This window comes from Capricornis sumatraensis, chromosome 11 (assembly GCF_032405125.1).
Source record: "Capricornis sumatraensis isolate serow.1 chromosome 11, serow.2, whole genome shotgun sequence".
Classification (NCBI taxonomy): domain Eukaryota; kingdom Metazoa; phylum Chordata; class Mammalia; order Artiodactyla; family Bovidae; genus Capricornis; species Capricornis sumatraensis.
In genome coordinates, this window is record NC_091079.1 from 73,830,614 (window position 1) to 73,858,221 (window position 27,608).

The following is a 27,608-nucleotide window of genomic DNA, read 5'->3' on the forward strand; positions in this document are numbered from 1 at the left end:
TTTCTCACTCCCCACATTCTTATACCCCATCATATAATGGAATAACATTTCCACAGGGTTGTTTTGTCTTTACATTTGAAGCTATCACTCCCTTGGATAGCAAGGAGATCAAACCAATCCATCCTAAAGGAAATCAACTCTGAATATTCACTGAAACGACTGATGCTAAAGTTAAAGCTCCAATACTTTGGCCACCTGATGTGAAGAGCCAACTCATCGGAAAAGACTCTGATGCTTGGAAAGATTGAGGGCAGAAGGAGAAGGGGGAAATAGAGGGTGAGATGGTTGGATGGCATCACTGACTCAATGATCATGCATTTGAGCAAACTCTGGTACAGGGAAGCCTGGTGTGCAGTCCATCAGGTGGCAAAGAGTTGGACATGACTAAGCAGCTGAACAACAATAACAAGTATTACTAATTAAGGAGAACAAAGAAGGAAAGAAAAGTGTATGTCTCAGTTTTGAGTACCAAATTCAATTCACTAGCTGTATCAACAGAGGATGAGGTGGTTAGATGGCATCATGGACACAACAGACACGAGTTTCAGCAAACTCCAGGAGATGGTGAAGAACAGAGAAGCCTGGGGTGCAACAGTCCATGGGGTCACAAAGAGTCAGACATGACTGAGCAGTTGAACGACAACAACTTTCTTAATGGCTGAGACTGTCTTTGTGTTCATAGTGGTGCCATGCTGCTGTCTTTATTCAGCAAACATTTTCTGATACTTTACTATGTGGAGACAAACAGCATGTACCATGCTTACCTAGAGTACATTCAATGTCAAAACTGCAGTCATAAATATTTCCAGGAGCAACACTCTTCCCACCAGACAGCTTATTACTGTAGTCACTATCTGGGCAGCTGTGCCCACAGTGGACGCTTTGCTGTTGCTGCTGCCACCACTGCTACTGCCTGGGCTGGAGACAGACTGCGAAGCCAGGCTGAGAGGCTGGGACTCCACCCGAACGAACTCATCCAGGATAAATTCAATCTTAAAATTTTTTCCTAAGGGGAAAAAAAATCAGAAGTGTTTGACTTCCTTTTTTTTGTTTTTTATTTTTTTAGATTTTATTATTATTATTTTTTTTACTTTACAGTACTGTATTGGTTTTGCCATATATCAACATGAATCCGCCACGGGTGTACATAAGTTCCCACTCCTGAACCCCCCTCCCACCTCCCTCCCCATACCATCCCTCTGGGTTATCCCAGTGCACCAACCCCAAGCATCCTGTATCCTGCATCGAACCTAGACTGGTGATTCGTTTCTTATATGATAGTATACATGTTTCAATGCCATTCTCCCAAATCTTCCCACCCTCTCCCTCTCCCTCAGAGTCAAAAAGTCTGTTCTGTACATCCGCATCTCTTTTGCTGTCTCGCATACAGAGTTATCATTACCATCTTTCTAAATTCCATATATATGTGTTAGTATACTGTATTGGTGTTTTTCTTTCTGGCTTACTTCACTCTGTATAATTGGCTCCAGTTTCAGCCACCTCATTAGAACTGATTCAAATGTATTCTTTTTGATGGCTGAGTAATACTACATTGTGTATATGTACCACAGCTTTCTTATCCATTCATCTGCTGATGGACATCAAGGTTGCTTCCATGTCCTGGCTATTATAAACAGTGCTGTGATGAACATTGGGGTACATGTGTCTCTTTTAATTCTAGTTTCCTTGGTGTGTATGCCCAGCAGTGGGATTGCTGGGTCATAAGGCAGTTCTATTTGCAATTTTTTAAGGAATCTCCACACTGTTCTTCATAGTGGCTGTATAGTTTGCATTCCCACCAACAGTGTAAGAGGGTTCCCTTTTCTGCACACCCTCTCCAGCATTTATTGCTTGTAGACTTTTGGATCGCAGCCATTCTGACTGGTGTGAAGTGGCACCTCAGGAGATTGTCCTGACCCAGGGATTGAACCTGGGTCTCCTGCATTGCCGGTGGATTCTTGACCATCTGAGCCACCAGGGAAGTTAACTATGGCACATAGAACACTTCTAACTCTGAGACTCTCTCTACGCTTGTTTATACTTCAGTTCATTTGACTCAGTTTCCAAAAGTACTTCATTAAGGGTTATACAGTATTTTTAAGTTGATGAAAACCCAGTTGGAAGTGTATTAAAACAAACAGATAATCAAAGGAAGAGGGTCTCAGAGTTAGAAGTGTTCTATGTGCCATAGTTAACTTCCCTGGTGGCTCAGATGGTCAAGAATCCACCGGCAGTGCAGGAAACCCACCAGGTTCAATCCCTGGGTCAGGAAAATCTCCTGGAGAAGGAAATGGCTACCCACTCCAGTATTCCTGCCTGGAGAATTCCATGGACAGAGGAGCCTGGTGGGCCATAGTCCATGGAGTCACAAAGAGTCACACAGGACTGAGCAACTAACACTTTTACTTCTATCTGCTCATCAGCTATGGACAGGAGGACTCTGGATAGATTTTCCTTCTGGAGCGTCAATACCTACTTCTTAGGGGTTCTCTCCTAGTGCCCAGGACTGGCTATTTGAAACAAAGGACAGTATGGAAGAGAGCTGAGGGTGCTGAGCCTTGTCTGATCATTGAACACTTGACTAAGGAGCAATGGAAAGACACTTTCTCACTTTTCTTGCATATGCTTTGTTGTTTGTATAGTTTTACAGTGGTTAATCTACAAACTGGCTAACCTATCTAAAAATCATGAAGAGATGATTATATTTGACCTTCCTTACTATACACAAGCAGGGAACTGAAAGCCTACACTTATGGGAAAAGAGAAAGCAAGAAATAAGGAAGAAAGGAGGAAGGGAGGGAGGGAGGGAGGAGGAGAATTAGAAATAACAGATAGACACTCCAAGGGAAGATTTGAACTCTAAAGGAAAATTTACTGGATAAAAGGAGAGCACTATTTTGTTATCATGAAAAGTGTCAAAATCTACATTATTGCTTCAGCACTCTAGTGATCCCAGTTACTTTGGAACACTGCCTTTGAAAGTGGTAGTATGAAGACCTTGATCCTCAGGTTGGGTCTTTGCCACTGGGCACCTTCTGAGTCCACCTTCCCAGGGAGGTGGGCAACCTTGTCTCAGACGGGGTTCTTGTCAAGTGCCTCATAGCCTATCATTTAGGCTGACTGTTAGAACTAATAGGACACTCCAGGTTCTTGCCCCAGGGCACAATGTTGAGCTCATTGCCACTGGATTTCCATCAAACTCTAGGTTGAGATATTGCTGCCCAGTAGGAAGATCAAACTTCTCTCTTTTGGAATGATTTTTGCTTTTGATATTTAGGTCTTATGAAAAAAATCCAGATTATTGTTAGAATTTCTTTAACTTCTCTTACTCTTTATTTTGGTTTTTTAAAGAGAATTTATTTTTGGCTGTGTTGGGTTTTCATTGCTGTGGTGAGCAGGGGCAACTCTAATTGCAGTGTGAGGGTTTCTCATTGTGGTGGCTTCTCTTGTTGCAGAGCGTGGGCTCTAAAGCTCAGGATCAACAGTTGTGGTACACAGGCTTAGTTGTTCTGTGGCATGTGAAATCTTCCCAGATCAGGGATCAAACCCATCTCCTGCACTGGCACATGGATTCTTTCCCACTGAGCCACGAGGAAAGCCCTATTGTGGTTTTTATTCTGACCTTTAGTATGTGTGTGTTTGAAATAACATTGGTGAGGAGAGTGAGGGCTGAGATAAAACTTTTTTCAGGAGTTAGGGCTTATAAAGGTCCTAAATGAGCCCTGGGTTGAGGTAAACAGAGTAATGCTGGTCTGTCTCCAGTACAGAGAGTCTATTTCCTTCCTTTTGACATTGATTCATCGATCATCACTAGAGACCTATTTTTTGGATGTATCATTTTTGCCATGGTAGAAAGGCTTTTACCAGTTGAAGCTATGCCATCAGTCCACATGGAAATAATATAAGAAACTTCACTGTGGGAGTTGTGACTATATTTACGCTAACCATGTTGAAGAGATCATGAGTATACTTCATGAGAACTCACAGGAGACATCTGTTCTGGTCTCAGAGCAAATTGTAATTCATCAGAGAGACTGTTTTATCTTTGGGAGCTATGAATTATGAAAATGCTCATGTTTTCTCCTTTGCATTGGCTTATAGAAAGACTAGAACCCACTTTCCAGCCCAACTCTGAACTCCAGCATGGGCCATTAACATTACCTGATACTATCTTAACTTTTCTTTTCTTGAACTGAAAACTATATATATTAAAATTTCCTACTATATATTTAATATGTAATTCTTACATAGAAAATTTAGAAAAATTACATATGGATAAGGAAGAAAATATGAATCATGATATAATTTTGATTTACATCCTCAAATTACCTGTTTTAATTCTCTTAATTGCTTAATTTTTTACCTTGTTTTACATATTAGATATATTTTTGTAAGCTAGGCATTCTGATTTCTATAATTTATTGACCAGAGCAGTATAGACTGCTTTGTTCATTAAAAGGAAATTATAATTGTCCTTATTTATGGGTATACATGTGAGGATCAAAAATAGTACACTCACCTGTTCTAAGAAGAGTAAGATCTGTGTAGTTGGCCCAACAGCTGCTAAACGGAATTGTTGTATTTCCACTAAGTCCACTGATTTGGTTATTATTGGAGTCCTTTAGTACGGCCTTCAAAGCCAGTGCAGTAATCCCAACTGATACACAATTACCCTAAAGAAAATGAGAGTAGAGAATTACAGCAATTGGCCTGTTACCATGCTTTTTTTTTTTTCCCCCCTAAAACAAAGGATATATGGAACTTTATCTTTTGAAATGTCTCATTTCAAATTTTAAATCTACAGAAGCTCCTTTTCCTACACAAAGAGTTCAAATAACAAGCTGTGGAGCAAGTTCACAGAAAAGGCACATTTTTAAAACAGTAAAAGATGATATTCATAGATAACAGTCCAAATTTGAAGAGGCAGTGCCATTCCCAGGTTGCCAGTGTACCAGGATTAGTGAAGTTGGCTCACCCTCCAGAATTGATAACTTCATTCTTCCACTTAAATAAATCTCTGAGTTATAACTTACATCGGCATCTTCTGCCTTTATTGCAGGCTGTTGAGAAAATGGCTGTCCTAGCTGTGTGGCCACCGGCTGAGTGATCACTGAAAGCGAAGTCACAAAGGCCACATGATGAACAGGAAATGAAAGCCTTCCAACCGGTTGGGCAGCCACCTGTGAATGGTCATGAGCAATAGAGTGGTTATCACATGATAAACTACATTCAGTGGCAAACTCGTCTTAGCAAGGCTAAGTGTTTAACATTCATTGTTAAAATTATGTTCCAGGTGTGAAATCTATATTATTACAATATTTCCTCTAGAGCATATTCATGAAGCATTGTTGTAAATAATCAAAGCAAAGCATATTTTACACCAATAAATACTTTTTTAGAAGATACACTCCTTTTTCAACTACTTTATGATTTTGGCAATACTGTAAAAAAAAAAAAGGCAACAATTAGAAAGACATGCTCTCTAAATTACTGTTCTAAAATAGAAGAACAGTTAAAATAAAGAAGAAGCAATGTGTTAAATAGCAAAATGCATCTTTCTAGTTGCATTTTCTTACCTTAGCCCAGCCAGAATCATTGGGGCTGGGGATAGGATCGGTAATAGACATGGAAGAGACATTAAGCCCGAGGATACTATTGGTTTTTCCTAAAATTACAGCTTGTCCAAGAGAACCAGCAATTTCTTGGAGTTCAGGTAACTGCATCTGACCTATAAGGAAAGTGGACTGTAAGAATAGGGAATAGGGAGAACGGGTGAGAATATTCCACTTCAGTTTTTCTTTGTGCCACTCGCTCCATCCACATTAGAGAATTCTACAGCTTGCTAACTGTACCTGAGCTAAACATGACAAAGTCATACTAAGGAGGTCAGGAAAGTAGAAAACTCTGTAGAATATATATATATTTTAGCTAGAATTAAAGAAAAAAGAAAACAAAGGTGATAATATAATTTCAAGAAAAATGAGTGAAAGCATGCAGGGAAAAATGTTTCTTAATTTAATACTTTCCTATGTCATTCTTTGTTTTTGAAGTGAAGCACTCTCACGTCTATCATCAAATATTACTTAAAAAAATAGTGTTAATTGCAGAACGGAAGGATAATTAGCATCATTGAATTTATAGTATGTATTAAAGAGTGGCTAACATTATCATTAAATTACTAACAAAAATGTTCCTTGCTCTGAACATTGACAATTTTCAAGGTTGATTCTGACACTGTAGGTAGTTTCTGCTCCCTTTTTCTAGCTTTGCGGTTCCTTATAAACCTACTTCCCCTGCTAAGGCTCTTTACCTTGTGAGGGGGCACCTCTTGTCAGAGAAGCCTGGACCTCTCACTTGAGCCCTTCTTCTCCTTCACCTCTCCCCACACCATATAATCAGTTCTCCATTTCAAAATCTCTCTGACTCCATTGCCCAAATCCTAGTTAACCCATCAGCTGCAGAGATACGAAAACAGCTTTCAAACTGGCTTCCTGGCATCCATTCTCTCCCTCTTGCATTCTGCTCTACACACTGCAGTCAGAGCGATCATTTAAGAAACAACTACAGAGTGAAACCCATCAGAAAGAGACAAACGCTGTATATTAGTGCATATATGTGGAATCTAGAAAAATGGTACTGATGAACCTATTTGCAGGGCAGAAACAGAGGCACAGACGTACAGAATGGACCCTGTGGACATAGTGGGAGAAGGAGGGTGGGATGAACTGAGAGAGTATCACTGGCATATATACCCTACCATGTGTAAAACAGCTAGTGGGAAGTTGTCATATAGCACAGAGAGCTCAGCTCAGTGCTCTGTGATGACCTAGATGGCTGGAACTGTGGTAACTTAGATGGGTGGAATGGGAGAGTGGGAGGGGGGCTCAAGAAGGAGCAGATATATGTACACATATATACATATGTATCCCCTCCTTAGGTTAGTATTAAAGAAGGATCTAATCCTTGGACAATTGCCTCATCTCCCAGGTCTAATCAGAACCTGCTTAATCATCTAATCAGGTCATGCTTAACATTTTGCATGCTAGGTTTCAGCATTATGAGAACCAAGAACTTCCAGACATACAAGCTGTGTTTAGAAAAGGCAGAGGAACCAGAGATTTAAATTGCCAACATTCATTGGTTCATAGAGAAAGAAAGGAAATTCCAGAAAAACATCTACCTCTCTTTTATCAACTACACTAAAGCCTTTGACTGTGTGGATCATAAAATATTGTGGAAAACTCTTAAAGAGATGGGGATACCAACCGTCTTACCTGTATCCTGAGAAACCTGCATGCAGGTCAAGAAGCAACAGTTAGAACCCTGTATGGAACAGTCGATTGGTTCAGGATTGAGAAAGCAGTACAATAGGGCTGTCACCATGTTTATTTAACCTATACACTGAGCACATCATGAGAACTGCTGAGCTGGATGAGTTACAAGCTGGAATCAGGATAGGTGGGAGAAATACCAATGACCTCACTTGTGTGGATGATACCACTCTAATGGCAGAAAGTGAAGAGAAACTGAAGAACCTCTTGATGAGAGTGAAGGAGAATGAAAAGGCTGGCTTAAAACTAAATATTAAAAAAACTAAGATTATGTCATCCAGTACCATTATTTCATGCATATAGAAGGGGAAAGGTGGCGCTAGTGACAGATTTCCTCTTCTTGGGCTCTAAAATCACTGCAGAAAGTGTCTGCAGCCATGAAATCAGAAGACATTAGGTTCTTGGCAGGAAAGCTATGATAAACCTAGACAGTGTGTTGAAAAGCAGATACATTACTCTACTGTCAAAGGTCTGTATAGTCAAGGCTATGGTCTTCCCAGTGGTCATGTACTATTGTGAGAGCTGGACTGTAAAGAAGGCAGAATGCCAAAGAATTGATGCCTTTGAACCATGGTGCTGGAAAAGACTCTTGGGTGTCCCTTGGACAGCAAGGAGATATTAAGGGAAATCAACTCTGAATACTCATTGGACGGACTGATGCTGTAGCTGAAGTGCCAGTATTTTGGTCACCTGGTGTGAACAGTCGACTCATTGGAAAAGTCCCTGATACTGGGAAAGCATCAGAGGATGAGATGAATGGATGGTATCAGTGATGCAATGGACACGAAACTGGGCAAACTCTGGGAGATGGTGATGGACAGGAAGGCCTGGCGTGCTGCACTCTATGGGGTTGTAAAGAGTTGGACACAACTGGGCTACTGAACAACAACAATGGCTGATTCATGACATTGTACAGCAGAAACTGACACAACATTGTAAAATCAATTATACTCCAATAAAAAAGAAACAAACAAACAAAAACCAACAACCACAGCCAATGTTTTGGTGTATTGTTCCTACAAGTCTAGCACCTTCCTTATCCAGACTCATGCCCTGAGGGCTTTAGTCACTGAATTTCTTCCATGAAGGCTAGGCCCTCAAGCTTAGTGTGCTCAGGCAGTGTTCTCGGGCAGAAGGTCTCATGTGACACTGAAAATCACAGTCTCGGGTATTTTTAGTCCCTGTCGATTTAATTTATTTTTTATTTATATTTATTTTAATTGGAGGCTAATTACTTTACAATATTGTATTGGTTTTGCCATACATCAACATGAATCCATCACGGGTGTACATGTGTTCCCCATCCTGAACCCCCCTCCCACCGCCCTCCCCATACCATCCTCTTTGGGTCATCCCAGTGCACCAGCCCCAAGCATCCTGTATCCTGCCTCGAACCTGGAGTGGCGATTCGTTTCACATATGATATTATACACGTTTCAATGCCATTCTCCCAAATCATCCTACCCTCTCCCCCTTCCACAGAGTCTAAAAGACTGTTGTATACATCTGTGTCTCTTTTGCTGTTTCACATACAGGGTTATCATTACCATCTAAAGGCTTCTTTTGTTTGATTCAATCTCTTCAGGATAAATGGCAATCTTTCAGACTCTCCCCATCCACACACTCTCCTACAAGATAGCTTTCTGGGTATGCCACGTGACCTCATGGCAGCTGTACAAAGGTGCTTCACATCCATACACTGCTACTACCATCTCTTCTCACTGGTTTTTGGTGCAGGGTGGCACGTCTGACCTGTTGGCATGGTTAACAGGTTCTCTCTGACCATCTGATATGTGAGGGCATCCATTTCTGCTGACTGCCAGCTAGAAACCAAAGACCTTCCCTTGAAGAGCTGCTTTTCCTGACACGACTCTTTGTCCAGAGGTCCCCTCAGTACTTAAGCAACCACTTTCTAGGACACCTGGAAACTTATGGATGTCCAGTATATTCAAAAGCAGAGACATTACTTTGCCAACTAAGGTCTGTCTAGTCAAGGCTATGGTTTTTCCTGTGGTCATGTATGGATGTGAGAGTTGGACTGTGGAGAAAGCTGAGCACCAAAGAATTGATGCTTTTGAACTGTGGTATTGGAGAAGACTCTTGAGAGTCCCTTCGACTACAAGGAGATCCAACCAGTCCATTCTGAAGGAGATCAGCCCTGGGATTTCTTTGGAAGGAATGATGCTAAAGCTGAAGCTCCAGTACTTTGGCCACCTGATGCAGAGTTGACTCATTAGAAAAGACTATGATGCTGGGAGGGATTGGGGGCAGTAGGAGAAGGGGATGACCGAGGATAAGATGGCTGGATGGCATCACGTACTCGATGGACGTGAGTCTGAGTGAACTCCGGGAGTTGGTGATGGACAGGGAGGTCTGGCGTGCTGTGATTCATGGGTTCGCAAAGAGTCGGACATGACTGAGTGACTGAACTGAACTGAACTGAACATTTTGTGAAGGCTGTGAGGGGTCAGAAGTGTTACTCCATGCATATCTTTCTTTCCACTTTGCAAAATTTTGCTGTGATGTCACTCCTTGCCAGGTTATAGGGCTTTCCTTGAGACCTCAAACCCTAATTCAGTTTAAGTCTTAGAAACAAGCCGTTAGCCTATCTTTCCTCCTGCCCCTATTTCCATGTTTTAAACTGCAGTGTGCTTATATCTGGGTATCTAAATCTGGCTAGCAAGATAAAACTGCTTTAAGAGAATGGAGGGTGGGAGAGGTTGTATGTGAAGCAATTTAGATTACATACAGGAAATAAATCACATTTTTTTTTGACATTAGAGTGGCTAGTGTAGTAAGTACTGGACCTCAATAAACGTAAGGGCTTACCAGGGAATTTTTTAGAGTCAGTGAGCAATCTATATACACAGACCTGTATCTGAACCTGATGCAACTCCTAGACTAAATTAGAGACTATGTTGATCCCAAAGCCCTGATCCTATAGATATAAGGAAACTCAAGGCTGATGAAGAAGAGTAACCTATGACTAGGCAGAGAGTGAAAGTCGCTCAGTCGTGTCTGACTCTTTGCGACTCCATGGACTATACAGTCTATGGAATTCTCCAGACCAGAATACTGGAATGGATAGCCATTCCCTATTCCTGGGGATCTTCTCAACCCAGGGGTCGAACCCAGGTCTCCCACATTGCAGGCGGATTCTTTACCAGCTGAGCCACCAGGGAAGCCCAATGGAAGATCTGGCTGCAAACACAAGCCTGTGCTTCCTATTTCCTTCCACAGAGAGCTGATCAGCACTTCCTTCCATCCATGCAAGCCTTTTCACAGGCTGATCCCCACAAGGGAGGAAGCTTTTGCCTGCCTAACTGTAATTCCAGAAGAGCAACATGGCTGGTGCATGGGATTAAAGCTCAGAAGCAAACCGCCGGGGGAAATGAGTGATGACCCTAGTGGCAGAAGATGAGAACACTCAGTACTAGGTGGACACATAAGAGAGCCTGGGAGTTGAATGAAGAAGATGCTTAACAGGAATGGGGTAGATGAGGATTTTCTGAGTCTGCAATTTATACAACATGGAGACTCTCTTTAAGAATAAGTCTTATTTGTACAACTTTTATAATAATAGTCAATTATTTGACCAAATTATTAAGTGGACCATTCTTCCAGGGCCTTGAAAGTTAAAGCCCATCCCAGGACTTGTACAAGTAAAGGGACTTGAAGCTTAAGCTGGATGCTAATCTTCCTCCTACAAAGACCCAGATCTCATCTTCTTGGAGAAGCGTATGCCTAGATATTTGGCTTGACCACCAGAGACAACGGCATGGAATTACAGCTGAGAATGTGATTGCATGTCAAGAGGCCAGGAAAGTTCAGTTGCACCACAGAGAGGTTCGGGCAGAGCAGAGAAGACCACCCACCCTGCCACAGAAACTATGAGGACAAGAGGGCAGCGGGAGGGTCTGAGGTCAAGAAAGCCCCTTGTCATTCAGATACCAACTTGAAAAGATGGAGAGGAACAAAATCTGAAGGTCTGAACATTTACCCAAATGCTCAACCAGAGTCAGCCTAAGGAAACCATAATTTAAGCCACCAAAGTTACCTCTGACAGAATAGCTGAGCTTATTTTTATCTCTGATAACTAGAAAATAGGGTATAGTGAGTAAGGGACAGAGAAAGGGGTGATGGCTAGTAAGGTTGATTAGGTCATTCACAGAAATGAAAGACAGGACATATTCTTGCACATTTGCACTTATTAGGGTAAATAGATGACTTTAGAGATCCCAACCTACTACTCCACCTCTCAGAATCTCCAAGGGTTTATTTATCTCCTTTAGGAAGACCTCCACTGTCCCTCCTCTTGGCTTACAAAGAGGAGAACCTCTTTTGGTTTCCCATGATCTAGCACCTGTCTACCTCTCAACCTCGTCTCCAGCAGCTTGCTCTTCCTGGAGCCTTCTGCTGCAGATCTTCTGGGTCCTTTCCAGTTCTTCAGTTGGACCAAACTCTCATTACCTATTTCCGCAGCCCCAGTATTCTTACCACCCACTTTGACCAACTCTTTTCATTCATTGACCAACTCTTCTCATCCTGAATCTCTCAACTATAAGGTCACTTCCTTAGGTCATTTTTTGGATCTTATGTTAGGTCAAATCCTATTGTGGAAGTAATGAATTGCTACAATAACAAAATAGAGGTTGAAGTTTCTTCATAATTCAAAATAATTTGGGATTACAGGAGTAAAGCAGAGAAAAGGGTTTCCAGGTCCTTAGAGGGTTCAGGATGTGGGGCTGGTGGGATTTCCTGAGGCCTGGCTTACCAAGCCTCAATAGTGTTATTTATGGATGCGGTTTTGGTAATGACATTACCCTTTCTCAAGCGTCTACTTTTCATACCTGCGGTGTCCTTGGTTATGAACTGAGGGGGAGGATCACCAATCTCCAATTCAACCGTGAGCTCCATGGATCTCTTCCTCCGCAGGCTCTCCCCTCGTATGACTTTGCTGACACGGATTTTGTCACTTGGTATCTTTAGGAACAAGGCAAGATTTCTAACCAGATTATGAGAGCTATAAAAGTCATCCTCTGTTACAGCAGGTAATTGGAAAGAGACATATATGACTGCAGCGGTATGAACTTCAACAGGTATAGTTCCTTTAACCAAAAGGTAAAGCATCTGGTAGGTTCTATCAAAGTAGTTTTCACCAAGGACAGTGGAATTCAGGTTAGGAAGTAATTGGTCTGTAAAGGGAAAAAAGCCAAAACAGCACAGTTAAGTTTATTTATATTATCATAATTACCATGCAGTATTTAATATTTGTTTAAATGTACGAAATTCTGAAAAAGTTCAGTATTATCATTCTTTCACAGGAAAATGTGCATATTAAAAGTAAAAACATTTATAGAACTGACATGCAAAATTAGTCAATTTTTTAAATAATACCATTAATAATCATTATATATTAAATTTACTTTAAAAAACAACTAGCTATAGACATACTAATGATAAATAAAATCTAATTATAAACTTGAAATCTATGTTGTACTTATAATACTCTTTATATTTTCAGAATTTTAAAGCCTTGACCAAAGGCATTTTGTAATTAAAAAATGTAAATTTAACTTTACTAGCCATTTAGTTTATGCAGTGTTCTATACCAGCTCTTCAGGAAAATTGATGATTCAGTGCTTCTATTTTTACTAAGGACAAAAGTATATACTATAAATGAAGTTTATAAGAGAACATCTCAGAAGGATCTCATATCAATAACACAAGTTTACATTTCAGACTGAAAACCCTTTAGTTAATACAAAACAAATTCTTCTAGGGCACTGAATTTTGTAAAAGTGATTGAGATTATATATACCTATATATGTAATGAATAAGTAGATATGTGATTTTAGGGCATAGTATAAACAATGTCCAAGAAGTAATAAATCCACTAACACATATTCAACACAAAGTCTGACTGTACAATAATACTGGAATGTGGTATGAAGCTTCTTACCACATTTCCTAGTGCGGCATACTGAGGAAAGGAAATTAGAATCTTAGAAAAAAGGGATTATTTCTTACTAACATAATAGACATTCATAGCAATGGTATTGCAAAGCCATGTCATTATTACTATATGTTTTTGAACATCTACTAGTATAAGTTCTACTTGCAATTTGGCTTAAACATTCCATGAATCTGAAGCCTGTGCTTTTGTATTATAAATTGAAGCTGTTCTCAAACTACCATTAGAGATGCATATATCACTTATTCTAGGTAACTTTCTCATGTCTTCACATTTTGGGCAACCTAAAGAGATATGTACAGTCATAATACAGGGATAGTATTTCTCATTCCAAGTGTCAAAGCAAAATGTTTGTCTAAAAACAATGTTATTTCAGAAAAAAATTTTCTAAAAGGGCAGTGGTGGTACTGTTTTGCAGACTTCTGTAATCAATTCCCTGTAACCAATTTATTAAATTCTGCCTGATGATATTCTATTTCCTTGACTTGAATGATAGAGTACTTTGTATCAAAAGTATTGTTTTTTTAAAAAAAAAAAGAGTTAAAATTTATAAAAATTAAGCTGCAAATAGGTGCAATCATTTGTATGTAAAAATAACACTGACTCTCCTAGTTTACAAGGAGGCCATGGAGCATAACAAAGTGCGTGGGTATAGAGCTAGACTCTATGTGTTCAGTACCTTGCCCTGCCCCTACCAGCTTTGATATTGCTCTGGACTGAATTGGGTCCCCCCACTCAAATTCAGGTATGGTAGCCATAACCCGCAATGTGATAGGATTTCGAGATGAAGCCTTTGTGAAGTAATTAGGTTTAGAGGAAGTGAGGGTAGGGACTTCATGATGAATTAAGGCCCTTATAAGAAGGGACACCAGAGAGCTCATGCTCTCTCCCCAGCCCCTCCCTGCCACCTGAGATTACAGTAAGAAGGCAGCCATCTGCAAGTATTCAGAACCAGACCATAATGGTATCCTGATCTTACAGCCTCCGGAATAGTGAAAAAATAAATTTCTGTTTTTAAGCCATCTAGGTTATGGCATTTTGTTATGGCAGCCTGAGCTAAGACAGAGAACCTGGCAAATTACTTCACCGCCCTGTGTCTCAGTTTACTCATCTGCGCCTATCTCAGAGGGTTATTATTAGGACATAGGAACAGCGAGATATTATATACAAAGCACTTAGCACAGTGCTCGACACATGGCAATGTCTCTGGAAATAGCAGCTATTCATATTAGTAGAAGTAGGACTTGCTTCATAGACAGAAATGATTATGGGTCATTCATTCATACTCTCCTGTCTAGCTTCTATTATGATCTACAGCACACACTGATGTAATCATTAACCAAGATTAGGGGGCGCAACTAAAATATGATGATAAGTAGCACATGTGGAAAGGAGTGGACTGGCCTTATTAGGACCCTGTTTAACAAAAAAAACTTCCGGGAGCAGAGATAAATCCTGGTTTTGCAACACTGGTAAGTGCGCAAGTTAGCTTCTTTCATATATTTCCTTAAAATCCAGAGTTTACTTCACATATTTACTTCACAGTGTCCAACTGCTGTTATGCTAACTTTCTCGGCAATACTTCTGGTGACTACCAATGAAGTTAGGTTCTAACCTCTATGAAAGAGAAGTGAAGCAAACATAGGGTAAAAATTCTAAGCGAAATCTCTTTTGTACGCAGGAATAACTGAACTAAATGTGTAGCATATAAATGTTCCCAGGGCAAAGGAATAGCCATGGTACACGCAGACTTTTATCTGCAGGTGTGCAGATAGACAAGAATTCCATCAGGAGGGCTCTTTCAGGGCACACATGTTCTAAGCGAACACATCTTAGTGTGTGGTGGACCATGGGTAAACGTTTATTTTCTCTGTATTTGGAAGGGCTAAGGAACTAAATATATTAATAATGAAACACTATGAAGAATTTTATACACCATTAAGTACATAGACAATGTATGCTGTATTTTTCTGAGCAAATACCTGTATACAGTTGTCTAGTAGGTTCACAATATTTCTGTTGGGAGTTCCACACTGTATTTTCGGGGCAGACCAGTGTATTGTTCACATAGACATCCAAACGCTGACGTGTGGGGAAAAAAATTCCTACCAGAACAGCCTATTAAAAATAAACAACATTTTTACATCTAAAGAGAACAATGAAACAGAATACTTAGAATTTAGCACTTCGAAAATATTCTTTATACATGCCTTCTGTAGAATATTAAAACAAAGTTTTATGGATTTAGGGTAAATATTAAACTAAAAACTTTAAACAGATTTACATTCAACATGGGATTGCAAGGAGTTGGACATGACTGAAGCAACTCAGCATGCATGCAGGCATGCAAGGTGTGTGTGAATTCATGGAAAGGGCTTCCCATGTGGTGCAGTGATAAAGAATCTGCCTGCCAATGCAGGAGAAGCAAGAGACTTTGTTTTGATCCCTGGGTCAGGAAGATCCCCTGGAGAAGGAAACAGCAACCCAATCCAATATTCTTGCCTGGGAAATCCCATGGACAGAGAAGCCTGGCGGGCTACAGTTCATAGGGTCTCAAAGAGTACGACATGACTGAGCGATTGAGCATGCACGTATTCATAGGAAAGAATGCAATGTAAGAAAAAATACTAGAGGACAACCTCTAAATTAAAGAATGAATTCCTTTAAAAGATGACGTTCAACACAGGCTTTCAACTCCAGGGGCAGGGGAAATGGGAGCATTAGCAGTGCTCTTCTGAACAATGTAACCACACAAAATTAGGTACTTCATGTTGAAAACACTGCTCATCTCTGAGAAAATTTTGTTAGTAAGATAAAAAAAAAAAATCAGTCAAAATAACTATCCTGATTAAGTGTGGGTCATCCTTCATATTCATTCCCCATATTTCATGCTATCAGATAAACTAAGGAGACTTGGCTTTTGCAAAGGTGGGGCAGAATTTACAAGAAATCTAACAAGTTACACATAAATATTCTCTTTCACTCAAAAAATTGAGTCCTTTAATTGATTTAGACACTATTTTAGGAACTTTCAAAAGTCCTCGCCCTATTCGAGCTTACATTCTAGAATAGGGAGAGACAATAAATAGTAGAAATAATAAAAATTAGAGTATGAAGCATGTTAAAAGGTGAGAAGTGCCATAGAAAAAAAGAAAGGTAGATCAGAGTCTGACTAACTGGGCGAGCCAGCAGGGAGGGGTGGTCAGGGTAGGCCTACAAAGGAGAATGAGAGTTGAGGAAGTTGGGAGTAGAATGTAGAATGTTCCAGGCAGACTCACCATCATCGGAAATGCAGGCCCAGAAGGTAAGATGTCTGGTGTGGTGAGGAATAGCAAGGGGCTCAGCATGGCTGGAGGAGAAGTCAGAGTGCTAAGGGGTGCCCTGTAGACCATTGTGAGGACTCCAGCTCTTGTACCGAGACAATGGGGAAATTACTGCAGGGTTTGGGGCACAGGCGTGGCCTGCTCTGACCTGTGTTTTTGAAGGTATCTCGGTGGTTACTGAGCTCTGTTACTGAGAACAGACCACAGAGGGGGCAAAGGCAGAGCAGGAGGAGGAGTTGGGAGGAAACTGCCTTACTCCAGGGAGGAGATTGTGTTGGCTCAAGCTGGACAGAAGCACTGGAGGTGAGGAGTGGTCAGATCCTGGACATTTTGCAGGAACTCCCAATAGCATTTGCAGATGGGCTAGATGAGGAATGTGAGAGAAAGAGAGGAATAAAGCGTGATTCCAAGGTTTTATCTCGAGCAGCTGAAAGGATGGAAATGCTCTCGCCATTCTCGAGTGTCTCCTTTCCTTACTCCTCTCTCTGCCTTGTCTCATACTCATTACTGATGAGTATCAGTTCCTGATACTCTGGGACTTCTGAGTCTCATACTCTTAGGAAAAAAGTCTATCATATGAGACTTCTACGTAACCTCATACTCTTTTCCCACTGACACAGCATAAAGTTAATGATCCCAGCTGAATTCATTTTGCAGCCAAGAGCTGACATTATTGAAGATATTTTAGACAATGTGTTGTGATCTCTGAAGTAAGTTGCAAAGGTGTATTTCTGACATATATAAATAATAGCAGCATGGAAGGATGACAATATAATCCTAAGGGGCCGGTTTTAGACGCATGCTATTTTTACGTAAAAGTTCAGGTTTGCTTGCTAATCACACAAATCATAGGGCTCACGGTCACACCAGATGAAGCAGCACAAGCCAGTGCATATGTGGAGAGGTGCTGGGACTCCTGTGTGCTCTCAGGCTGATAAAGCTGCCTGGATTCACAGTATTCTTAGTGGTACCCTACTGGTTCCTGAAAAGGAGCTGTAAGGCTGACGTTGGACCAGAGGACAGAGACGGAAGTAAAGTCCTTAGCAGATAGAAATATATGCAACTAACAGCAATAACTCTTTTTTTAAGCCTTTGATTTTTTTAAGTTTATTCATTATTTTTTTCTGGCCAAACTGTATGGCATGCTGGATCTTCATTCCCTGACCCATGCAGTAGAAGCCTCAAGTCTAAACCACTGGACTGCCAGGGGATTCCCCAGTAATTCTTTTTTGTTTGTTTGTTTTTAGACTTTTTAAAATAAATTACTTTGAAATAATTGAACAGAAATAATTGTCATAGAATTGCTGGATGACAAAGTGCATTTCTTGACAGAGTCAATAAATGAAATAATTTTTATTATTTTTTACATACCTGTCAATAATTACTTCATTTATTTAAAATATTTTATTTTATATTGGAGTATAGTTGGTTAACAGTGTTGTGTTAGTTTCAGATAGACACATGTGTATGTACCACGGAATCAATCCCTTTGCTGTACACTTGAAACCAATAATAAAATAAGAAATTATTTCTATCTTGCCTTACCTTGTCATGGTCAACATTAAGCAACATCAGTCGAAGATTCTGAGGACTAGTGCCTGTGAAGTAGACCTCGTAAGATTTGCCCAGAGCCACGATGCTGTGAAACAGGGACAGTCTTCTCTGACATGTGTACCCGGCACACCAGCCATGATCCTGAGGGCCTACATCCACACAAATGAAAGTTCATGTTCCATAACATGAATATTACTAGTGCAAAGCCCGAAGTGTAATTGTATTCAAAATAAATTGCAGCGGTCAAGTTCAGCATTTACAGCCATTATCCATCCACCTGTCCATTCAGTGATCTAAGCTATTTCTCAAACCTTGCCTTAAAAAGGAATGCAGGGGTCTTTCCTGGTGGTTCAGTGGTTAAGAACCCACCTGCTAATGTGAGGGACACAGATTTGTTCCCTGGTCTGGGAAGATAAGCCCGTGTACCACAACTATTGAGCCTGTGCACCATAGAGCCTGTGCTCCACAACAGAAGCCACTTGAACAGGGAGTCTCGGCACCACAACTAGAGAGTAACCCCGGCTCGCTACAACTAGAGAAAGCCCAGGCAGAGCAACAAAAATCTGTGCGTGGCAACAAAGGCCCAGTGCAGCCAGCAAATAAAGGCTCCTGACGGACTTTAAACAAATAGAAAAGGGTTACATGAAAAAAAAATTTTTTTTAAAGCAAGGCAGGGAAGCAACTCCCTCTCTACTATCCTTACTTTTAGACAGCTCAGGGTCAGAAGGTAAATTAATATGTTGAGGATCTGCATTGGAAGGTTATTAAAGGAAATAGCAGATTTACTTATATATCTATTTTAATAATCATGTTTGAGTCCAGGCCCCACAGTGAGGAGAAAATGCTTGATGCTTTCTCCTGTTTCTCCTATCAAATGTGACTTTGGGTGGGAACCAACTTTCTCAAACCATTTATTGAGAAATACACTCTAACAGAGCTAATTTGCTAAAAATACAGCTTGTACCTAGAAAACATACACATTTGAATGTCCAAATCACTGATTATTCATTATTTCACACACTCATTTGTTCATTAGTTAATTTGTTAACTTGACACACTTTTAAGTGTGTTTTTATTGCCTTTAACATTCCTCTTGTTATTTTAATATTTTTCTTCATGAGGATAGGTACTATTGGAGGGTCAACATCATACATAAACAGGAGAAATGTGAAAAATAACCCTCCATTAAACTCTCTCAAAAGCCAAAAGAAAGTGGACAATTTCACCTGAATCCAGACATGTCCAGAACACAAGTAACGTGACTTGTAAGAAACTTCTCTATTGCACTTCAGTTTTAAAGTGGCTGGGATTATATATATACACAGCAATGAGATATGGAATGATGAATTTTCTTGATATACTTATTCATTAGTTTTGCTCAATTTCCTAGCTTGCTTGGAATTATCAATATTTATAACTGAACTTTGATTGAATTTTACATCAATATAAACCTCTGAAGTTCAAATAGAGCATAACATATTCCTTAGCATTAGAGACATAAATCCTAGGATGAGGAACACGATGGTGGATTCATGTTGATGTATGGCAAACCAATAGAATATGGTAAAGTAATAAGCCTCCAATTAAAATAAATAAATTTATATTAAAAAATGAAAACATAAATTCTGCTTTTAAATAAACCTTCTTTGTGGGTTTTGGACACAGACATTTCTATGCAAAAATAAAAAATTTAGAGTAACATAAGCCATATTTTAAAAACAAATAAAATTGAGGGAAACTTTAGTGGTGTGTACTAATTTTATCTTGGAATTTTTCTTTCCACCTAATAGAGACATCCCAAGCTTCAATAATCCTAACACTGTCATAATTTTTGCCACGTTGCTATTATTTATCATTAAACTATATTCTCATTAAACTGATGTGCATGTGTGCTAAGTCAGTTTAGCTGTGTCCAACTCTTTGTGACGCTATGGACTGTAGCCCGCCAGGCTCCTCTGTCCATGGGATTCTCCAGGCAAGAATACTGGAGTGGGTTGCCATCCCCTCCTCCAGGGGATCTTCTCAATCCAGGGATCGAACGCACATCTCATGTCTCTTGCATTGGCAGGTGGGTTCTTTACCCTTAGACAGTCACTTTTTAAAATTTATTTAAAAGAGAAATGTCATATCACTATTATAAATGGAAAACTTGTATTGCCTTTCAGGAAAAGCAAAATATAAAAATAAATAGAATAAAATCTTTCCCCATACAAAACAGAGCAATTTGTAAACCTCTTCATTAGTTACTTACTGGTCTAAAATTCTTTCCATGATTTCTCTATTTTATAAAATCTGAAAGGTAGAATTTGAAACTGGGTTGACTGTAGGTCATAGAAACCAGGCAGATTATATGTCGGAGCAGAATGGTGGAGCGAGTTAAAATCATGTAGCTGACATAGCTCATTCTAGTCTCTTCAACAAGTTAAAAAAATGAACTTGTAGGGTATTGGCTATTTTGAGAATTTCAGAATATTCTGGTATATGTTGTGACATTGTCAGGACAGAGAGATCTTTCTGATCCTGGTTATGTGCCCCTTCAGCATTTCAAAGACTCTAAAAGCATGATTGAAAGTGAAAGTGAAGTTGCTCAGTCGAGTCCGATTCTTTGCGACCCCATGGACTACAGCCTACCAGGCTCCTCCATCCATGGGATTTTCCAAGCAAGAATACTGGAGTGGGTTGCCCCAATGCCACTTCAGGGCTATACAATGAGTCCTTGCCCTCTGTTTTAAGTAGCTTTTAGAACTTCACCTGTTTATTCAAAAACTCTTGGACACTAGAGTTGATCTGAATCCTCAAGAGACCACTGCCTTCCATTACATGAGAGCCAACAAGGACCAGAATGGAAGGGACCTAGACTCTGGAGCTTGACAAGATAGTCTTCATAGTCAGAGAAATCAGGATGGAGAAAAACCAAAGCTAAACAAAAAAACCTCACAACACACTGATTCAAGATTAAATCTTCCAAGGATTCATAAAAATGAAAAGTGTAGGTTGACATTGTTCCTTCTCAAGTATCACAAATATCACATTATCAGTTTTTTAGTTTATGTAAAGAAAATTGGGTTGTTTTTTTTTTTGCAGACATTCAGATCAATTTTTTCTTAAATGTATTTATGCCACATTCATACCTATAAAGATCACTCAAGGCATAATCTTCCTGCTCTTCTTTTAACAGTCAGTTTGGAGTTATTGCTGGCTTTCTCATGGGAGGGGTACTGCTGAAGAGTCAAGTCTCTTTCCCTTCCTTAGATCTTTTTTAAATTCAGAAGGCAAGGAAGTTCAGATGTTTGCTAGTTCTTTGTGATAGATAATTTATGAGATATGTCCATGAATGTAATAAAGAGTGAATGCTTTGAGTAACTCTAGTTGATTTACATCGAATACCTACCATTAATGAGATCAACATAACCATTGCTCACTATAGCCACCGGGGAGACTCTTCGAGTTTCTGTGTCAGAATCCAGGCTTTCGATAACCATCATTGCATATTCCATCCCAAAGCACCGATGGCCCTGCCATTTTGGAATGTATTTACAGGTTGAATCTCTAATGATTCCTGGAAACGGTAGAAAACACATTTATAAATGAAACAGAATCTCCTTATAAAAGCATTCACATATTATTTTTTGCTTGTACATATGATTAATAAGTACAAAATATACATTAGAGTACATCAATCATTAAAAATAAAAGATATGTTTTGTTCCACGAACCTGAAGACTAACAGAATAAGATCCAACAAACCTTTATAAGGTGCTTTTTCAGTGACAGGAATTCTACTTCCATTTGGGAATGTGAGCATCGCCTTAGGAATTCTGTAGTCTCCAATTCCAAACTGGCTATTTCCATTCCATTCATATTCTGCTTCAGGTATTACTGAACCAGAAATCCCCAGGAAGGAGCCATCCATATCTCTAAGTAAAGATTTCCTTTTGGCATCACAAACCATATCTACACAATCTGATGGATTCACCTTACTGTGGAGAAAAGGTGAAATGCATAAATACTTAGATTTAGTATAAACTCCCTATTTCTGGAGAGCATTAGAATATACTTGCATATTTGATTAAAGTACCACAACACTGTTTGTTTGAATCTTATTTTAGAAAGGATTTAAAGTGGGACCAAGTAGCATACATAATTAACATTGTAATGAGACCTTCTTTCCCATTGTATTGATTTGGTCTATTATTATGAATTCATTAACATTTCAAAAGGACAATTTATATGTGTGAGAAAATATTAGAATTCCATTTTGCTATTTTATATTTTGTTAAATGATACATTTCATATTTGTGCATTGCTCAAAATATACTAACACTGCTCAAAGAGTAGGTAAATTACTCAGTAGCAGACATATAAAATCCTTGTGTTGGCAGGGAAGTCTTTATATTTTTCCCTTCCTTTTCTTCTTTTTAATGGTTCTTTAAGAATTATAAATGTACTGCATGTTTCCTATAAAGTAAATCCTTAATAAAAGCTCAGTCCACTTCTCCTTTCTATCCCAAGTTTTTAGGCTCATCGACAATTATAGATTAGTGTATATTCTTGTAGGCTTTTGTCTATGTATATACAAGCAAATATACTTAAATTATAATTTTTACACTACATATTTTAATAATCATTCTGTAGATATTCAAACTGTAAGAGATGAAATACTATAATTCCATCATGCAGTTCGATCATAGACAGTATTCTGCTTTCATCTTGAGCCACCTGGAGTGTTGACTGTTATTAGGCATAATAATAAAAATGGCTGCTTAATTTGCAATGTACTAGACATTGTATATACATGGTATATAGTATACTTACACTATATGATACATACAATGGGGAAATAAAATTTATTCCAGAGTTATAGCAACTATCTAGTAGACCTGAGCTTTTTGCTAAAAAAGATGTGAAACTATTAACTATTCCTTACTCTATTGATTTTGGAGATGATTTGAATAAAGATTTCTGTAGCTTATGTGTTCTTTGTGTCCCAGTGTGTGCAGTTTTTGTGAGCAAGTCTGTGAACAGAGTGCCCAGTGGCACTCTTACATTATAGTGTAGGGCTCCATCTTACTTCAGGTTCCAAAGAAACAGAACCTGAGATGTGGATTTTTGTTCAAGTGAATTATAAAGAGAGTTCTCAATAAGGAAAGGAGAGAAGAGGAAAGGAGAGAAGCCATATACAGCAAGGGAAAGAAAAGGGGGACAACCCTGGTCTACATACCAGCTTCAATCTGATCTCAAGAGAACCTCTGGACCATGAACTACACCCAGAAGGGTTCTACCTCTTCTTGTATAAATTAATTATTTTTCTATGGACTGCAAGAAGGTGGTAGTAGGGAGAGCTTTAGCCTCTCAGAGCTACTCCTGTTTGAATAATCTTCTGGAAAAGCAGGGAAATGCAGGTCATTACTGGCCAACATCTAGAGCATTTGAGGACTGGATGAGCTATCTAGTAAAAGGGATCTGGGATTGTGCCAACAGTATCCCAATAAAAGCACAGAATTCAAAGATATATTTTAAAACATAATGTTTTCTCCATGACCTAGATATTAAAATTAGATATAAAATCTGAAAGATTCAATGATGACTAAATAGGAGCTAATAGCTATTAGGAGGGGAGAGCCTCCAGTGAGCCAAAAAACACTTTGGTATAACAATTATTGAGGAGATACCAGGTTTTCATCAAAATAAGATCAGATGAAATCAAACTAGTTATAAAATACTACATTTCTCTGAAAATATGTCTATCTAATTAGCATTATTTCTTGTCTTCTCTCTGTACTGAAAATGGTCAAAGAGCTCTAATGGAAATTTTCTTTCCTCTGGTAGCTTCTTATATCTAAATTCCTGGTCTGTCTATCTTATGAAGGATAGCAGTTATTGGCTATATTCTTTCAAGACTTAGGATCTAAGTGGTTCAACTTCTAGAAATATTCTGACACCAACTAACATTTGTGATTGAAAAAAATCATCATTCAAAGTTTCTGCATATTCTCAATCACAATGATTATAATGACTCTCATTTAATTTCCGAATATACACTGTGGTGCATATAATAAGATATTTGGAAAGCAAAAGGAAACGAAAGAGGTAAGGAAAAGAGAAGAAATTATAGACATGATTTTCATTTCTGGTGACTATTAATGGAGAGATCTCAATGTACAAATACACTTTGGACTCAGTCTGTTATCTTTCATGTTTAAAGATGGTGCTATTTATGATATACAAGCAGAAAAGCGTGAGAAAATATACATAATAAGGCCTACATTCTTCAACTTACCTGAAGGCATAGATATATTAGACACTTTCATAATGCCAATTAAAATTTCATAGACATAAACAGTTACTTTGAATACATCAACTTTCTCAGGTCTATGGCAGGGAAATAAAACAATAGAAAACTGTGATGACAGGGAAGAAGCAGCTTAACTTTCACATATTTTACCTTAAATCAGGCCTATGGATAAATATTTTTGATTGTTCAGTAGTGTCAACCAGCTGTATATTCTTCACATGAATTGGATGCTGTAAATCCTCATTTAAAGGGTTAGTAATGAATATTACATTAGTTTCACCTGAACAAACATTTTTAAATCCAACAAACGTTGTATCTAAAACAAAAATAATAGGAAAATCATTATCTACTGTAGAGAAAGTGTCGAATCAATTTTGTTTCAAATCTATTGCACCAAACATATCATTTAACACTACCTTGAACAAGGAGCTCTTATGTGTCAGATAAGTGTTAGTTGCTCAGTCATGTCTGACTCTTTGCAACCCCATGGACTGTAGCCCACTTGGCTCCTCTGTCTTTGGGATTCTCTAGGCAAGAATACTGGAGTGGGTTGCTGTTCTCTTCTCCAGGAGATCTTCCTGGCCCAGGGATCAAACACGAGTCTCCTGCACTGCAGGTGGACTTTTTACTCTCTGAGCTACCAGGGAAACCCATGGTAAGGCCACCACTATTTGTGGACTAAATCCACAGCATTGAGTAGTCTTCTCTTGTATTTTCTCTGAGTTTGGCATATTTTCTCTGTGATTTGGTTTAGACAATGGGGCAAGAGTAACATAAACAGATCTGAAAAGAGCTTGCATATGAGGGCTCACTCTCTTGGAACTTAGAGGGAATTCTGTGATTATCAGCATGTGAATAAGCCTAGGAGATGCTTGGCTCAATCATTCCCATTATCCCATCAAGGGCCAGCACCAATCACCAGACATGGAAGTGAAACTATCCCAGAATAACTAGTCCTTAAGACATCCTGTAAAATGATAGCAGCTCAGTGAACAGTCCTAAGTAAGATTAGCAGAACTACTCAGCTAAACAAAACCTAGATTGCCAAGCCACAGAATCATGAGCTAATAAATGGTTGCTTAAAGGCTCTGAATTTGGAGGATGGTTTGTTATGCAGAAAAGGATAACTGAAACACTATTGCTCCCTTGGTTTTACTGCAAATATTATGTGGTCCAAAGATAAAACTGATTGGATCAAATAACAAGCTCTTTCGCACTTAAAATTTCATTACTTAAAATTTCAAAACTTAGTAAAAAGTGGCTCCAAAAAAGCTTAGATTAGCTATGTGCTATCTACTACCCTGCTTGATTACATTTTCTTTTAAGAAAATATTGCATATACATGAATATAAACCTGTAGAATAATATTAACAAAACATTGCAGCAGTAGATGCTGTTCATACACTATGCAGATATCCTTTATTGGTCTTAAACCTATGTGGCACGTTAAGCAATTTTTAGCGAGGCTATCCACATTATAAACTGAAAGTCACTCAGTCGTGTCTGACTCTTTGCGACCCCATGGACTACACAGTCCATAAAATTCTCTAGGCCAGAATACTGGAGTGAGTAGCCTTTACCTTCTCCAGGGGATCTTCCCAACCCAGGAATTGAACCCAGGTCTCCCACATTGCAGGCGAATTCTTTACCAGCTGAGCCACAAGGGAAGCCCATCAACAAAGACACCAGGTCAATAACTTAGACATCTATTTTCATTTTGACATACTATTTCTCATAATTTTAATTCCTAAAAATGTGAAACAAATTTTCACCATTTCCCCAACTCTGCCCTCACTATGCACTGACTGTGCTCCTCAGCGGGCCCTGAGTCTGTTCTCACGATGGTCCGACCCTGGTCCTCACATCAGCCTGTCTCTTGTCCTCACTAGGGCCTGAAACTCGTCCCCTAGAGCCTGACACTAGTCCTTTCTATGGCCTGATTCTTTGCCTAGCAAATGTCTCACTCTATGCCTCACTACAGCCTGAAAGCTTTCCTCACTGAAGCCTGAATGATTCCTCACTGGGACCTGATTCTGGTCCTCACTATGGCCTGACTCTCGTCCGCCTTGTTGCAAGACTCTCATACTCATTATGGCTGACTCTCATGCTCACTAGGGTCTGACCCTAATCCTCACTTTGGCCTGACACTTACCCTCACTATAGCCTCACTCTGGTCCTGACTATGGACAAATGATGATAATGTCTCCTGCATTTCTAGGAATTAAAATTATGAGAAATAGTATGTCAAAACTTAGGTGTCTAAGTTATTGACCTGGTTTCTTTGAGGTGACACTGGTTAAAGTTTTCATGAAAGGGAGACTTGCTAAACTGAAATAGAGGATGACTCAGTGTATTTAATGGGAAAAATGAAAATACTTGCTATATTCTCTATATGAATTTGTATATAACTATTTTATATTTTTAAGGATGCAGCCTGGTTCAGTGAAAAAGCAGTGGATTTCTAAGTCAAGAGATCTTGATTCTAATTCTAGCTCTGCCAAAAGCAGTGGAAGTTTGGGAAAACATTTAAGTTCTATGAACTAAAATTTTTTCAACTGTAAAAGGTTCTAATAAAATATAACCCAAATGATACAAAAGGGCATTCCAATTTAGAGAAACTAAGTAATAACAAATCATTATACCAGAGCCTTTTCTGTTGTTTGAGAAGGAAAATGTAATATCAATTCTTTAATATTTATACAAATTTGGCCAGGGAACCATTTTTTAATTATTCTGGCCACATCATGTGCAGAGTCCTAGCCACTGAACTGCCAGGGAACTCCCCAGGGAACCATTCTTGAAATTGACTCTGACGTCCAGTTTCTTTGCTTGTCATACTGAGCAGATTACTTTAATCATTATTTTTTTTAACTAACAATGAAATTACTAGTTATATTCTACATAGTCTTTACATAACTTAATTGAGTAGATTTTCAAAGACTATGTTTAAACTTGCCTGAGATGTCCAAAAGACCACTGATGGAATTATAACTCATGATCCCTGCATGGGGTTTCCGAGGCGCCATGTTATGTGCTGAAGAAAAGGTAGGCCAGCAAATCCCACTTCTCCCACCTTTTATAAAAAGAAGAAAGTCAATGAACTTTGAATATGCACTCTTATGAACCCCAAA

At 39.1% G+C, this 27,608-nt stretch overlaps 1 protein-coding gene across 1 annotated transcript in view; it reads right to left on the reverse strand.

Moving 5' to 3' along the window:
- The window catches only part of PKHD1L1 (PKHD1 like 1), a 179,964-nt gene that overhangs the window by 10,351 nt on the left and 142,005 nt on the right, over window positions 1-27,608 (reverse strand). Inside the window, exons 67-77 of the mRNA XM_068983663.1 lie at window positions 27,434-27,550; window positions 24,628-24,793; window positions 21,930-22,162; window positions 21,574-21,741; window positions 18,174-18,331; window positions 15,288-15,423; window positions 12,182-12,526; window positions 5,577-5,728; window positions 5,034-5,180; window positions 4,520-4,673; window positions 765-1,006 (exon numbers count right to left, since the gene is read on the reverse strand). Of these exons, the coding sequence (XP_068839764.1) occupies window positions 765-1,006; window positions 4,520-4,673; window positions 5,034-5,180; window positions 5,577-5,728; window positions 12,182-12,526; window positions 15,288-15,423; window positions 18,174-18,331; window positions 21,574-21,741; window positions 21,930-22,162; window positions 24,628-24,793; window positions 27,434-27,550 (2,018 nt within the window). The remainder of the gene's footprint in view (window positions 1-764; window positions 1,007-4,519; window positions 4,674-5,033; window positions 5,181-5,576; window positions 5,729-12,181; window positions 12,527-15,287; window positions 15,424-18,173; window positions 18,332-21,573; window positions 21,742-21,929; window positions 22,163-24,627; window positions 24,794-27,433; window positions 27,551-27,608) is intronic.